The 15,961-nt window shown below is 41.3% G+C and overlaps 1 protein-coding gene across 1 annotated transcript in view; it reads right to left on the bottom strand.

Moving 5' to 3' along the window:
- Positions 1-344: 344 nt before the first annotated feature.
- IL31RA (interleukin 31 receptor A) overlaps positions 345-15,961 on the bottom strand; it is a 60,761-nt gene continuing 45,144 nt past the window's right edge. The window contains exons 8-14 of the mRNA XM_014781528.2: positions 12,870-13,052; positions 11,853-11,954; positions 10,870-11,016; positions 8,926-9,066; positions 6,912-7,005; positions 5,430-5,511; positions 345-852 (exon numbers count right to left, since the gene is read on the bottom strand). Coding sequence (XP_014637014.2) covers positions 379-852; positions 5,430-5,511; positions 6,912-7,005; positions 8,926-9,066; positions 10,870-11,016; positions 11,853-11,954; positions 12,870-13,052 — 1,223 coding nt within the window. The 3' untranslated portion in view covers positions 345-378. The remainder of the gene's footprint in view (positions 853-5,429; positions 5,512-6,911; positions 7,006-8,925; positions 9,067-10,869; positions 11,017-11,852; positions 11,955-12,869; positions 13,053-15,961) is intronic.

Raw genomic sequence — 15,961 nt, 5'->3', positions numbered from 1 at the left:
GGAACTCTGAGGTGTAGCTCCAGCAAAGGCTGTGACCATGACCCAATTCCTAGGGAAGGCGAGATATATCCACCTCAGGGGTCCACTGTCCCTCCAAGTCAATCTATCAGAGGCCTCAGTGAGAGCTTACTATCTGAACAAAAGCAAACAAATTGGTTTTCCTCTGCAATGCACTCAGTCTTATCATCATCCCTTCTTCTTCTCAGGCAAGTTATATATCTGTGCCAACCAAGCTCAACCCAGGGGCATGCCAGACTTTCTCTAATACAAGCAGGATGGGAAGGCAGCCAAGGAAGCTCTTCTGGCCAAGTCTTGATATCCTCTCTCTGTAAGAGTCACTCTCACTGAGATGCAGAGAGATTCAAGCCATGGTGGCATCTAGACTTCTCTCTCGGTTTGGTCTGGAAGTTTTTCAGACACGAGAAATTCTCTGGTTGTTACCGAATTTTTCAAATATGGATTTGGTGCTCTTTCCTCACAGAGATGGTCTGGCCCTAAACTTGAAGCAGAAGAGAGAAGTTGCTCTTTGGCTTCTGAGCAGTTCCCTTCTGGCATTCCAGAACACAGGTATTGGGATTTTCCAGATGGAATCTCAGTTGAAATGGAGGGTTCCTTGAAATTTTTCCCAGAGGGGCAATAAGGTCTATAGGGAGAGGTCACATACTCATTCTTTTCCCCTCCCAAAATGTTTTCCTGACCCTTTCCAGGTTCCTCTGTGGAAACCTCTTCCAGAAAATTCTCAATATTCACCACTAACTTGTCAATAAGGTCACTGGGGGCAGAACATGGTTTTAGAATCCTCTCTTCGTCCGTGTTCACAGACTCATCAAATTCCTTCACATTTATCTTAGCCTAGAAAAGAGAAAGGGACACATCCAATAGTCACTTGGGGACTACATATGATTAGCCAAAATCTCACAAGGCTTGGGACACCCAATGCCCCACCTCTTAACCAGCCCACTACATTCCTCCCAGAGACCAGAAGTGGGGGCCAGTCACCTCCACATGCCCTTCCCTAGGAGCTTGGCAAATGTGGCCCATTTCCTGAGAAAGAACACACTGTATTCAAACAATTTCTTCTTCTAGGGAGCTCAAGGCTATTTTCCACAAAACCATATGCTCACAAAACCCCAGTGGAGATGGGAGCACCCAAATTAGAACTCTTACAGATGGAAAACCATAATCATAAAGACAATTGACTTGCCCAACATCACCAGAAAATCAAATGTGGCCCCATGACAGAGGCAGTGTCATCTTTGTCATCTTTGTAACGCCAGAGCCTAGCCTGGTGCCTGGTATACAGTGAGTGATTAATAAGTTCTTGCTGTAGAGGCCAAACCTACAGATTATTCAAAAAGCACTTTAGACATCAGACCATGCTGCCTTTGAATTCATTTACTCTCTTAATAACTTCTAATAAATAGGAAAGTAAATAGAGTAATATAAGACTGATAAAGGAGAAAAGACAATATAAGCAGAAATAACAAAAATCACAACTAAAATAAATAAATAAAAATAAAATGTCCATGTTAAAAAGAAACTTCTGAGTTGAAACAGAGGCTAATATTAAAAATTCCCTGGACCTAGTAGATATATACAGAGCATTCCATCCAAAAACCGAAGAATATACGTTCTTTTCAAATGCACATGGAACATTCTCCAGGATTGATCACATATTAGGCCACAAAACAAGTCTCCATAAATTTAAGAAGATTGAAATAATACCAAGCATCTTTTCTGACCACAACGGTATGAAACTAGAAATCAACTATAGGAAGAAAATCAGAAAAGCCACAAATACATGGAGATTAAACAAAATGCTACTGAACAACGACTGGGTTAACGAAGAAATCAAAGAAGAAATCAAAAAATACCTGGAGACAAATGAAAATGAAAATACGACATGCCAGAATCTATGGGATACAGCAAAAGCGGTTCTAAGAGGGAAGTTTATAGCGATACAGGCCTATCTCAACAAACAAGAAAAATCTCAAATAAACAATCTAACAATGCACCTAAAGGAACTGGAAAAAGAAGAACAAACAAAGCCCAAAATCAGTAGAAGAAGGGAAATAATAAAAATCAGAGCAGAAATAAATGAAATAGAGACCAAAAAAACAATAGAAAAAATTAATAAAACCAAGAGCTGGTTCTTTGAAAAGATCAATAAAATAGACAAACCTTTAGCTAGACTCACCAAGAAAAAAAGAGAGAAGGCACAAATGAGTAAAATCAGAAATGAAAGAGGAGAGGTTACAACAGACACCTCAGAAATACAAAAGATTATAAGAGAATACTATGAAAAGCTATATGCCAACCAATTCGACAATCTGGAAGAAATGGATAAATTCTTAGAATCATACAACCTTCCAAAACTGGATCAAGAAGAAGTAGAGAATTTGAATAGACCAATCACCAGTAAGGAGATCGAAACAGTAATCACAAACCTCCCCAAAAATAAAAGTCCAGGACCAGATGGCTTCCCTGGTGAATTCTACCAAACATTCAAAGAAGACTTAATACCTATCCTTCTCAAACTCTTCCAAAAAATTGAGGAGTGGGGAAGCTCCTACCTCATTCTACGAACCTGACATTACCCTGATAGCAAAACCAGACAAGGACAACACAAAAAAAGAAAATTACAGGCCAATATCACTGATGAACATCGATGCGAAAATCCTCAACAAAATACTAGCAAATCGCATATAACAATACGTTAAAAAGATTATACACCATGATCAAGTGGGATTTATTCCAGGTATGCAGGGATGGTTTAACATTCGCAAATCAATCAACGTAATACACCACATTAATAAAATGAAGAACAAAAATCACATGATCATCTCAATAGATGCAGAGAAAGCATTTGACAAGATACAGCATCCATTTATGATAAAAACTCTGAATAAAATGGGTATAGAAGGAAAGTACCTCAACATAATAAAGACCATATATGAGAAACCCACAGCTAATATCATCCTCAATGGTGAAAAACTGAAAGCTATCCCTCTAAGAACAGGAACCAGACAAGGATGCCCACTGTCACCACTCCTATTTAACATAGTATTGGAAGTCCTAGCCAGAGCAATCAGGCAAGAGAAAGAAATAAAAGGGATCCAAATTGGAAAGGAAGAAGTGAAACTGTCACTATTTGCAGATGACATGATTTTATATATAGAAAACCCTAAAGAATCCACCAAAAAACTATTAGAAGTAATAAAAGAATATGGTAAAGTTGCAGGATACAAAATCAACATACAAAAATCAGTTGCATTTCTGTACACTAACAACGAAGTAGCAGAAAGAGAAATTAAGAATACCATCCCATTTACAATTGCAACAAAAAGAATAAAATACCTAGGAATAAACTTAACCAAAGAGGTGAAAGATCTGTACACCGAAAACTATAAAACATTTCTGAAAGAAATTGAAGAAGACACAAAGAAATGGAAAGATATTCCGTGCTCTTGGATTGGAAGAATTAACATAGTTAAGATGTCCATACTTCCTAAAGCTATCTATAGATTCAATGCAATCCCTATCAAAGTTCCAACAACAGTTTTCACAGAAACAGAACAAAGAATCCTAAAATTTATATGGAACAACAAAAGACCCCAAATAGCTAAAGGAATCCTGAGAAAAAAGAACAAAGCTGGAGGTATCACACTCCCTGATTTCAAAATATACTACAAAGCTATAGTAACCAAAACAGCATGGTACTGGCACAAAAACAGACACACAGATCAATGGAATAGAATCGAAAGCCCAGAAATAAACCCACACATCTATGGACAGCTAATCTTTGACAAAGGCGCCAAGAACATACAATGGAGAAAAGAAAGTCTCTTCAACAAATGGTGTTGGGAAAACTGGATAGCCACATGCAAAAAAATGAAAGTAGACCCTTACCTTACACCATGCACAAAAATCAACTCCAAATGGATTAAAGACTTGAATGTAAGACCTGAAACTATGAAACTTCTAGAAGAAAACATAGGCAGTACGCTCTTCCACATCGGTCTTAGCAACATCTTTTCAAACACCACATCTGACCGGGCAAGAGAAACAATAGAAAAAATAAACAAATGGGACTACATCAAACTAAAAAGCTTCTGCACAGCAAAGGAAACCATCAACAAAATGAAAAGACAACCTAACAATTGGGAGAAGATATTTGCAAACCATACATCTGATAAGGGCTTAATCTCCAAAATATATAAAGAACTCATGCATCTCAACAACAAAAAAACTACCAACCCAATTAAAAAATGGGCAAAAGACCTGAACAGACATTTCTCCAAAGAAGATATACAGATGGCCAACAGACACATGAAAAGATGTTCAAAATCATTAACTATCAGGGAAATGCAAATCAAAACTACAATGAGATATCACCTCACGCCCGTCAGAATGGCTATAATTAACAAGACAGGAAAGAACATGTGTTGGAGAGGATGTGGAGAGAAGGGAACTCTCATACACTGCTGGTGGGAGTGCAAACTGGTGCAGCCACTATGGAAAACAGTATGGAGATACCTCAAAAAATCAAGGATAGAACTACCATATGATCCAGCCATCCCACTGCTGGGTATTTATCCAAAGAACTTGAAAACACCAATTTGTAAAGGTACATGCACCCATGTGTTCATTGCAGTGTTATTCACAATAGCCAAGACTTGGAAGCAACCTAAGTGCCCATCAAGGGACGAATGGATAAAGAAGCTGTGGTATACACAATGGAATACTACTCAGCCATAAGAAACAATGAAATCCAGGCATTTGTGACAACATGGATGGACACTGAGGGTATTATGCAAAGTGAAATAAGTCAGAGGGAGAAGGTCAAATACCGTATGATTTCCTTCATTAAGTAGTAGATAATAACAACAATAAACAAACACATAGGGACAGAGATTGGATTGGTGGTTACCAGAGGGGAAGGGGGGAGGGAGGAGGGTGAAAGGGATAATTCGGTTCATGTGTGGTGATGGGTTGTAATTAGTATTTTGGTGGTGAACATGATGTAACCTATGCAGAAACAGAAGTACAATGATGTACACCTGAAATTTTTACAATGTTATAAACCAATGTTACTGCAATAAACAAAAAATTTATAAAAAAAAAAAAAGAAAAAAAAATTCCTTCATCAAGAAATACTGGAATAATCTTTCGATAATAAGGATTTAAAGGTTACATTTGATCAGGCTTATTTCTACTTGAGCAAGAAATTAAAACTTAAAATTCTCAGAACAGTTTTCAATTTAAAAACTTATGAAAAATGAGAGTTTCTATTTATGGATAATTTACTAGAAAACACCATTGCCAGAAAAAGTTTGACCATAACTTCCCCAATCTGAGAAAAACGATTCGAGGACTCCTCCCCACCTCCCACAACCAATGATGTCCTTAACAAAAACAGGAGTATTTACCTTGAAATCATTTCCATGCCATGTGGCTATACTGCTTTCGGCAGGGTTGGGGACATCAGGCCAACATAGGTGCTTCAATTTGCTAATAAGAGACAAGATTTTAAAACAGGAAGTGAGTCCAAGAAGTGGACTTGCACCATAAGGCTAAGCCAAAAGAGCGGGGCTTTGCTAAAGAGAATTGTGTGGCTCCCTATTAAATAAGGGCAAGCTCCCAGCCTCCTGACTGAAACTGGGAAAGCAAAGTAGCTTGGGGGGTGAAATTGCAAGTTATCTATGGGATGTGATGGGGAGAGACCTCTCCCCACACAAATCTATTCCTACCTTTCCTGCTCTCCTGCCCCTGCATCGCCTACCCTGCCTGATGCCAGAAGCCACACCATCACAGAGCCATTTCTTTGAGATTTTATTCCACAGGAAGGGTAACACTCTAAGCTTTATAAGCTACCCACTCTTTTTTTTTTTTTTTTAAAGATTTTATTTATTCAGCTTTTTCCCCCCAAAGCCCCAGTAGATAGTTGTATGTCATAGGTTCACATCCTTCTAGTTGCTGTACGCGGGACTCGGCCTCGCGTTGGACGGAGAAGTGGTGCCTCCGGGCGCTCCCGGGATCCAAACCTGGGCCGCCAGCATCAGAGCGCGCGCACTTAACCGCCAAGCCACAGAGCCGGCCCTAAGCTACCCACTCTTTAACGCAGTGATTCGCAAAGTGTGGTCCCAACCAGCAGCATCAGCATCACCTGGGAGCTTCTTAGACAAGCAAAATGTACAAGAATTTGTGCTGGTGACTTGATTACAATGTACAGCTGGGAACTGAGGTTGATGTTAGCTTGACCATAACTAAGCACAGCTGCTGGGCAAAGAAGGCCCACAACTGTGCAGTTCTGGAGAGAGAGGTCTACCAGGGAGGGAGCCCTTGACCATCAGGGTAGCATGAGGCTCTCTGGGGAAAGAAAGAACAAGACCCTAAAGATAAGCTTCTTTCCCCACAGTGGCCAGGGCAGGCAGGACAAATGCCCCAGCAGCCAGCCCTCCAACTGCACCGTAAGCAAGGAACAAGTCTGTGCTGGGCATACAACTGGCCAGCACTCTAACTCCATGGGTATGTAGCTCCCTGCTCTGCCTGGGAGAGAAGCTAGTGGCCTTGCGGCCTTTGCTGCTGGGATGGGCCCCCTCTAGACGCTGAGAAAAAGGACCTTCTCCCCAACTCTAGTCTCAGATGCCGAGCACAGCAGATAAAGCCTATGGGGCAGCTGGGACTCCCCTGGCCTCAAAAAGGCCTAGGACTGGTACATGGGGCTGTAGGGGGTGAAAGTCCTCTCATTTGGTCAGAATTCTGATGAGCCATGGGGTACGGCATACAATGAACTCAATAAATACACACCAAATTAATAAATGAATGAACACCTCCTCTTCCACCCGTGATGCCTTCCACCCTTTTCCATCCCTGATTTTGAGGGCACACACTGTTGCCTATAAACTCACTTGGGTTTTTTGAGACCATATGCCACCATCGGGATGATGAGAATAAGAAGGCCTCCTCCAACCAGAGAAGTTATAAGGAAAATCTCAAGGACACCTTTGGGAAAAGGAGAACAAGAGTCAGTCGCAGGTTGAGCTCCTCACTTTCTCGACAAAAATCAAAGATTAACCTTTTCTTCAAGTATCTTCAGCAACACATCGCTTATTAGTTTTCTTTCAATTCAATTCAAATTCATTCAATTAAAAAAAAACGCTTGGTATTAGTGGCTCCCCATCCAGTTCTTTTCTCCCTGAATAATATTGACAGAAATTGTGCTCATCAAGTTTATCCTCCAACTTCATTCATTTAGTAAATATTTACTGAGCACTTACAATTTGCCAAACACTCTTCTGGATAATAAAACAAACAGCAATAAGCAAGAAATAGAGGATCCTTACTCTCATGGAGCTTATGCTCTGGTAGAAAGATTCAGACAATAAATAACATAAGATTATTTCAGATAAAACACGGTGTAGAGAGTAACTAGGGTAAGGTGGGAGGAAGGTTAGGAAATTTAGATAGGGTGGCAAAGGAAGACTTCTTTGAGAAGTGAAATTTGAGCTCATGTTAATAATGAGAAGGAACCAGCCATGCAAAAACATGAGGAAAGCATTCCAGGCAGAAGCAACAGCAGGTGCAAAAGCCTTGAAGCAGGAACAAGGGACAATAATGGAGGCAGAAGGTGGTAGGAGATGAGGTCAGCAAGGGACAAATGATGAAGGATCCTGAAAGCTATGGGAAGGAGTTTGGATTTTATTTAAATGCAACAGAAGTCACTGGTGGATTTTAAGCAGAGGATCTAGAGTTTTCAACTCTGGTTGCTTTGTGGAGAATAGATTGTAGAGGACCAAAGACAGAAGCAGGGAGATCTATAATCTGTAGACCAAGGGTAAGAAACTTGCAGGCTCCAAGACAAACTCTTGCCTTCAATTTGACCCCTGGAGAAAATTCCATCAGATAATGCAATTTGTGCCTAGTGTTGTGAAAATACAACATGATCTTAAAAGATTTTAAAGAACCATATCAAAAAGAACCCCCAAAATGCAATGTTAGTCCATAAAAATTGAACATGTTTTCCATGTAAAAACACAAACTATATTCACATTTTCCAGAACCATAAAGCTATTTTTATTCTTTTGAAAATGTGATGAATAAGAGGCTTTCAAGAATCCTTAAACCAGACTATTTTTAGCTTTTACTGCAAAATTTGGCAATGTTCTTTCACTGTTCATATAAAAGGTTGCTCATTTCTTGAAACAGTTTTAGTATACCCTTAAAATCAAATCTTTGCCACTCAAGGACTTGGAAAAATTAACATATTTCTCTCTTTCTCCTTCCTTATTTCTTCTTCATCTCCCTCCTCATTCCATCTTCTTTTTCTCTTGAATATTTCCCATAACAGTATATGAAACTACATTGTATTTTACATTTTTGTTGTATTTATTAAATTTTTCTTGCTCCCTATTTTTAATGTAAAGCTGATAAGTAGAACATATTATATACGTTTTTGCTCAAAAAACTCCACAAATGATGAGGTTAAGTCCCTCCCTGTAGGCTGATGGTACTTGTTCAAACAAGGTTTTCCCTCCAACACCCCACTGTGCAGTAACCTCTGACACATAGAAACTGGTGACTGCAAACTTGGGGACAGCCTTGAAGCAGGAGCTAGTTGGAGGCTGAGAGTAAAGATGGCATTAACTTGATCCCTCCTCCTCAAGATCATATGGGGCTACCCATGAGGAAGGAGCAAAATGACCAGGCTTTCCAAATTCAGCTCTCAATTTGCCTGCTCTCACTACTCTCTCCTCACCCACACACCTTCCAGGAAGGTCAATGAGCCATAAAACAGATGTTCTCCGTTCTTACTTAGGTACTATTGTTTCATTTGGCTTCCTCCTGCCTTTGGCAAACATCATCTCCAATTGGCCTAAGGGAAATGCCAAGGAGACATATCCAGGGCTTAAAGAAAATACTTACTAATTGACAATGTCTTGAAGTTAATCCTGGTGCTGTTGGTTCCCCCAGCACTGGTGCTGGCCATGACCTGAACAGTGTAAGAGGTCGTTCTTGTCAGGGACTCCAGGCCATACTGCAGGATGCTGGAGTTGACTGTCTTGGCTAAAGGAAAAATATAGAAGTCAAACACCACAGCCAAGCCCAACTGAAAATTGTGCTTTAGTGGCACTGAAACAAGAGGGTTGGAACCAGTACTTCCAAGCTTGGCCATGTCATACGCCAATCCCTTTATCTATGTTCTGCTTAAAATTAGCCTATTGAGATGGATCAAAGACCTAAATATAAGAGCTAAAACTATAAAACTGTTAGAAGACAACATAGGGTGAACCTACAGGGCCTTAATTTGGCAATGGTTTCTTAGATATGACACCAAACACACAAGCAACAAAAGAAAACAGATTAAACTGGACTTTATCAAAATTAAAAGCTTTTGTGCGTCAAAATGCACTATCAAGATAGTGAAAAAAACAATCCACGAAATGGGAAAAAATACTTACAAATCATCTATTTGATAAGGAACTTGTATCCAGAAGATAAAAAAAAACAACTTACAACTCAACAACCAAAAGACAAACAACCCAATTTAAAAATGAGCAAAGAGATTGAAGACTTTCTCCAAAGAAGATATACAAATGGCCAACAAGCACATGCAAAGATGCTCAACATCATTAGCTATTAAGAAAACGCAAAGCAAAACCACACTGAGATACTGCTTCATATCCACTAGGATAGCCATAATAAAAATTTTTTAATAGAAAATAATAAGTGTTGGTAAGGATGTGGAGAAATTAGAACTCTCATACATTGCTGGTGGGAATGTAAAATGGTATAGCCATTGTGGAAAACAGTTTAGTGGTTCCTCAATGAGTTAAACTAGAATTACCATATGACTCAGCAATTCCATTTCTAGCAATTACACCCCAAAGAATTAAGAGCAGGGACTCAGATATTTGTACACTAATATTCATAGCAGCATTAATCACAGTAGCCAAAAGGTGAAAACAAGCCAAATGTCCATCAACTGATGAAGGGATAAACAAAATGTGGAATATCCAAACAATGGAATATTATTCAGCCATAAAAAGGAAAGAGGTACTAATACACGCTACAATGTGGATAAACTTTCAAAACATGATGCCAGACACGAAAGGCCACATATTGTATGATTCCATTTACATGAAATATCCAGAATAGGTAAATCCATAGAGACAGAAAGCAGTTTTGTGGTTGCCAGGGGCTATGGGATGAGGGCAACTGGAAGTGACTGATTAATGGGTACAGGGTTTCTATTTGGGGTGGAAATGGGTAATGGTGATGGTTACGCAACATTATGGGTGTACTTAATGCCACTAATTTGTATACTTTCAATTGTTTAAAGTGGTAAATTTTATGTTATATGTATTTTACCATAATAACAAAAAAAATTAGCCAAACAGGAATCCAAGCCTAGTCCAGAATTTAGTATGTCAGGAGATATTATGGATTTAAGAAAAAAACATGCCTTGGCAGTGAGCAGAAGAAGTCATGGTAAAGGGTGCTGCACTGAGGTAAGTGCCACCAGACAGGGTCTGTCCCCACTCTACTCTTTAATCCAGGCATGCTCCTCTGGAATAATGGTTAGGAAGCTCCCAGGAGGCCAACTTGTCCACAGCCTGACCAGGACAAATTATATCAACTCCTGCAGTTCCTACAGGACTCTCAAGTTCTGTCACTTCACTCTCATTTGACTCAAAAAACTCAAGAGGTGGGTACTCTTGGCTCCATTTTCAGAGAGGCTTAAAGAAGCTAAGTGAATCCTGCAAGGTTGCAGGGTACCCACCATAGGAGCCATCCCTATGGCAGGTCTATCCATAGCATCTATTTGGGGTTTGGGGGAGTTTTCAATGTGGCTGTAAGCATACTTACAGAATTCCTCTCCATCTTCAGCTTGGTAAAATATGGTGTAGTTGCTGATGAAACCATTTCTTTGACTCTTGGGAATCTCTTTCCATGTGATTGTAACTGTCTTCACACCAATGTTCTCTGCCTTGGTCACAGGACCTGCTGATGGAACTTTACAGGACAGGGAGGTAAACAATAAACAATGAATCACAACCCCAGCAGATCCCTCCCCTACAAAGGCTCTGGCCAGTACTCAGACTGAAATCAGTGCTGGAGGTGGGAGGTGGGGGCAGAGTAGGGAATTGATGAATCAACTTGTTTGGGAAAATTGTTTTCTGGAGTCACTCATCTTGAACAGGAAAAGAAGAAGAGTCAAAGACCCGAGAAAAAGTACTTTCTTATACACACTCTCACTGTAACTTGGCACCCAGCTCTTTCATTCATATCTGTGATAGCTATTGTCAAATAGTTGAAGAGTATGCCTCCATGGGCTACCTTTGAGTGACAGCATATAGTTTCTACTGTTGAATCTGGAAGACGTTAACTTCTAAAAAGATAAAAATAAAATCTGAGCAGTTCACCAGAAAAACCCCTGCTTATTGCTACATAATTAAAGTTAATTTTTTAGCATTTCCAACTTATGATAAACTCTGTAGGTTCCCTAACTTGGTCTTAACTAATTGTTATTTCTGCTTACAACGCTATTTGTACTAAGTTTCTTTGTGACTTTGGGCAAGTTATTTCACCTCTCTGAGCCTCAATTTTCCATTTGTGAAGTGAGGGGCTTGGACCTGATGATCTCTAACGTCTACCCCAGCTTTGAAATTCAGTGAATCTATAACCTGACCACACTTGTGTCAAATATACATAGCTTACTACAAGCTGAAGGTGCAGCACAGATGAGCACTAAGGCAACTGTGAATGAGCTACAGGCATTCACCACCTTGTCTGAATGTTGGACAAGCCCCAGTGTTTCCTTTTCCCCAGAGGACCTTATCCATACATACCGCCTTCTTTGACATAAGCCTGGATGGAATACGGTTCGCCCACTCGGTCTCCCAACATTGGATACACAGAGATGTTATAGCACCAGAAAGGTTTTAATTCATCTGTAAAAAATAAAAATAAAAAAAAAAGAGAGAGAGGGAGAGAAAACAAGCATTAAGTTCAGAGTATGGCATAGTAGAAGAAAGGAATGCTAGACTAAGAGTTACAGCCTGAGACTTTTAGAAGACATTCTGTTTCTCTACAGTTTCCACATCTGGAAAATAAGGAGGTTCAGTTGGATGGTCTTTAATGTCTATTCCAGTTCTAACCTTTTTAAATTAATTCTTAGAACTAAACCCGGCACCACTCTGACAAAATGACAGAGCCACCCAGGTAGGGAAAAGTAAGAGATCCAGTCCCTCCTCCATCATTGATTTTGTTATATGATTTGGGGGCATTGCACAATCAACTTAATCCTTCTGCCAATAGCATATCACCCTAGAGAACTCAGACACCATGAATTCTAGCTCCTCTGCCTGCCTGCATCTCTGCGTGAGTATAACTCTTCATATGGATGCTATTAAGTATTAAGAAATGGCCGGACTGATAGGATTGGGAGGGTAAGGCCTCCCTCATGTGTCTTACATGGAGCAGGGACTTTCTTGAAAAGAAGGTTATTGCCTACATCAATCACCTGGGGAAAGGATCTAGCTCCTAAACAGGCAACCAGAACCGAAGAGGGGGCCCTGGGTAGGACAGATGGGGTACAAACTCTGTTGTTTATCCACATGATCAAGATATCTGAGATGGGTTCTCTAATGGTGGGTGTTAAGATGGTGTTTTCCACCTGGAAACAGGCCAGATACCTGGTCTGATAACCATGGCAATGCCAAGAAGTGTGTTACTTCACTAAGCTTGCGCTGGCTTGTCAAATGCTATTAACCACATTTACAGCTTCAAAGCCAAAGTTAAAGATTTAAAAACTGATAAAAACGAAACTGAATCATGTGGGAACTTGTGAGATCTGCTCTGGCTACCTTGCTGGATTGTCCAGTTCCTGGCCCAAGACACAGATTCCCAGGAAAAGTCGGAGGGCTCTGAGTCCAAATCTGGACACCACTCAACCATCCATGTGTCCACCTCTGGAGCAGAGCTTTGCCACTCCACCACCAGCTGGTCCTGAGTCAGGCAGGCCTGCATGGCCTCAATGCACTGAAATGCTGAAAGGAAAGAAAAAGACTGCTTCACAGCTACCCAACTCATCCTCCAAATATACCACCCACCTTGGCATCCATTCACTGCCCAAATCGTAAAGAACGTCAAAGTTCAGGACCTCCTCTGCAGCCTCCCCCTATGGTGCTGTTTTCACCCCTTTCATTGTATCCCTTTCTTTACCCCCCACCTTTGATGATTAAGTGCCCTCTTTATCTTTTCTTATCTCCCCAAAATTTACCTGTTTCCAGAAAAGGGTCTCACTAGAGAGTTGCTGATTAAAAAGACTTATCTTTCATAAGTGTCTCTGCGAGTCAAAAGGAAAGCAAGCCTGAGACAAAGAATGAGTCTCTAAAGGTAGAATTTCAGGCATCAGGAATTCTGTGGCTGGGAAGCTGAGAGATGGTGACCCTAAAATCACACCAAGGAGATGGCTTCAAATTTCAACTGTCTAGGCTGGCCCTACACAACCTAGCTACGGATTCCTATTCTCAAGGCAGAATAGGCGTCTGCACCAGAAAGATACAGACACACCCATCCAAAGCACATAGGTATGGACCAATATGTAAATGACATTTTCTGCAGGCCTCGCAGAAAACTCATGTCTGGAAACAGGCACAAGGATTCCTTTAATGGAAAAGTTGAACATGTGGCTTCAAATCCAATATCTGGGATGTAATCAGAATTAGAGAGCTATCTCATTGAAAATGCTCTGAATACGCAAAAGAGAGAACTACTGGAGTTGCAGTGAGGCAGAGAAGGAGGGCATGAAGGATGGGGCTCAGAAGGTCACAGGCTGTGGCTCCCCCTCTCATCCACTCCTCACCACCCACAACACACCTTAGCCTTCAAAATTGGAGGCTGCAGGAAGTATGTTTCAGAGACCATGGAAGACAGTCCTGGAGAGGGCAAAAGAGGAGATGGTGTCCCTCAAAACACCGAAAAGGCTTTTGAAGATGGAAGCCTAGGCAAGTGTAGGGATTTGGGGTGGGGACTGGAGTAATGAATCCTGCTATTTCTAGGCAACAAGCCCCATCAGGCTGTGTGCATATTTAGGAGACTTTGTTCTTTTTTTTTTTTTTTAATGTCGATTTATTTATTTAATTTATTTATTTTCCACGAGGAAGATTAGCCCTGAGCTAATATCTGTTGCCAATCTTCCTCTTTTTGCTGAGGAAGATTGGCCCTGGGCTAACATCTGTGCCCTTCTTCCTCTACTTTATATGGGACGCCGCCACAGCATGGCTTGACAAGCGATGCATAGCTCCACACCTGGGATCCGAACCTGCGAACCCCGGGCCACCAGAGCAGAGCATGCGAACTTAACCACTATGCCACTGCGCCAGCCCCTAGGAGCCTCTGTTCTGGAAGGCCACAGTTTATGGATCCTTTTCCTGAACTGGGCCTTTATGAGACACTCCAGCTGCTAGTCCTCAAAGTAAGGCCAGATAATTTGTCAACCTGAAAGGGTAGCTCTGACAAAGGGTGACTGAGGCATGAAGGAAGGGTGAAACTGGAGATGGGGCAGGGCCAGGGCAAGGAGCACAGAGCCAGGAAATCAACCCTGACTAATCGCTAGGGCTCTGACTTTCTCCTCCCTGCCCTCCCCTACTCATAGCCACTAAGCATTCTCAGTTGCCATTCCAGTCAGGCAGAAAGTCATTACTGGAGCATTTGGAACCTTACCTAGCCTCTTGTGGCAGATAATGTTAACGCTCCTTGATCCTCTCAGATTCCTTCTCATTGTTCTTGTGTGTTTTGCTTGGTTGGGATAACTTTGAGATGTAACTTACACTCCAGAGTACCTCACCAGGTCAGGCTAGAACCACCCTCCCTAAGACTTTAATTGCAGATTGCACTCATTATGGGTTAAATTGTGTCCTCCCCCAAAAGATATCCTCTTTACAGATATACCACAGAATGTAACCTTATTTGGAAATCAGGTCATTTTTAGATGTAAGTAATTAAGTTAAGATGGTGGGCCCTTAACCCAATACAACTGGTATCCTTATAAGAAAAGTGGAATTTAGACACAGAGACAGAGACAGACAGGAAGCTGGCCATCTGAAGAAGAGAGAGGCAGAGACTGAAGTTATGCTGCCACAAGCCAAGGAACACCTGGGGCTTCCAGAAGCTAACAGAAGTATAAAAGGATCCTCCCCTACAGGCTTTTGAGGGAGCATGGCCTTGCCAACACTCTGATTTCAGACTTCTACCCTCCAGAACGATGAGACAATAAGTTTCTGTTGCTTGAAGCTACTCAGTCTGTGGTCCTTTGTGGGGCAGCCCTAGGAAAATCAAACAGAACCTTTGGCTTGGCCTCCTCCCCTTCCTTGGCCTTGCTCCCTCTGCTTCCTTTTCTGGTTTCCACAGAGGCACTTTCTTAATAAATTATTTGCACACAAATCCTGACCTGAAGACCAGAGTGAGTGTTGGTTCCTAACCCCACACTCCTTCTCTTTACCAACATTGGTGCTCTGAGGAGCAGGAGTCAGGTCGAAAGAGCCAAATGTGCTATATGGACCAAAGGAACAAGCCCAGACTCTGGACCACAGCGTGTGTGGAAACGGTTCGATTAAGCCATGAGTCAACCTTGAAAGACGAAAGGGTCTGGGCAGCATTAAGGGGTGTTGAAAGAGAGGTTTCCAAATCATCATTCTACTAAATATAAATGAATTGCTGGATCCTTCCATCATTCAACATGAACTTTTTGAGCAATTTCTCCCACTACAACACCCCCCCAGGGGTGGTAGGAAATACAGATCTCTCCTGGGAAAAGGGTGAAGGGGCTTTAACTGTGAACACCATTAATTTCTTGTGATTTGCATGAAGGCAGTCACTGTAGGCCTATCAAATACAGCTCTCAGATGCTGGTGGTGCCTCACCTTGCCAGCTGTCCTAGCGCATCCTGAACTCT

The sequence above is a fragment of the Ceratotherium simum genome, chromosome 18 (genome assembly GCF_057802395.1).
Source record: "Ceratotherium simum simum isolate JZ-2026a chromosome 18, ASM5780239v1, whole genome shotgun sequence".
In the NCBI taxonomy this organism is placed as follows: domain Eukaryota; kingdom Metazoa; phylum Chordata; class Mammalia; order Perissodactyla; family Rhinocerotidae; genus Ceratotherium; species Ceratotherium simum.
The sequence above is the reverse complement of the archived record's forward strand: the minus strand, read 5'-3'. Positions and strand labels throughout refer to the sequence as shown.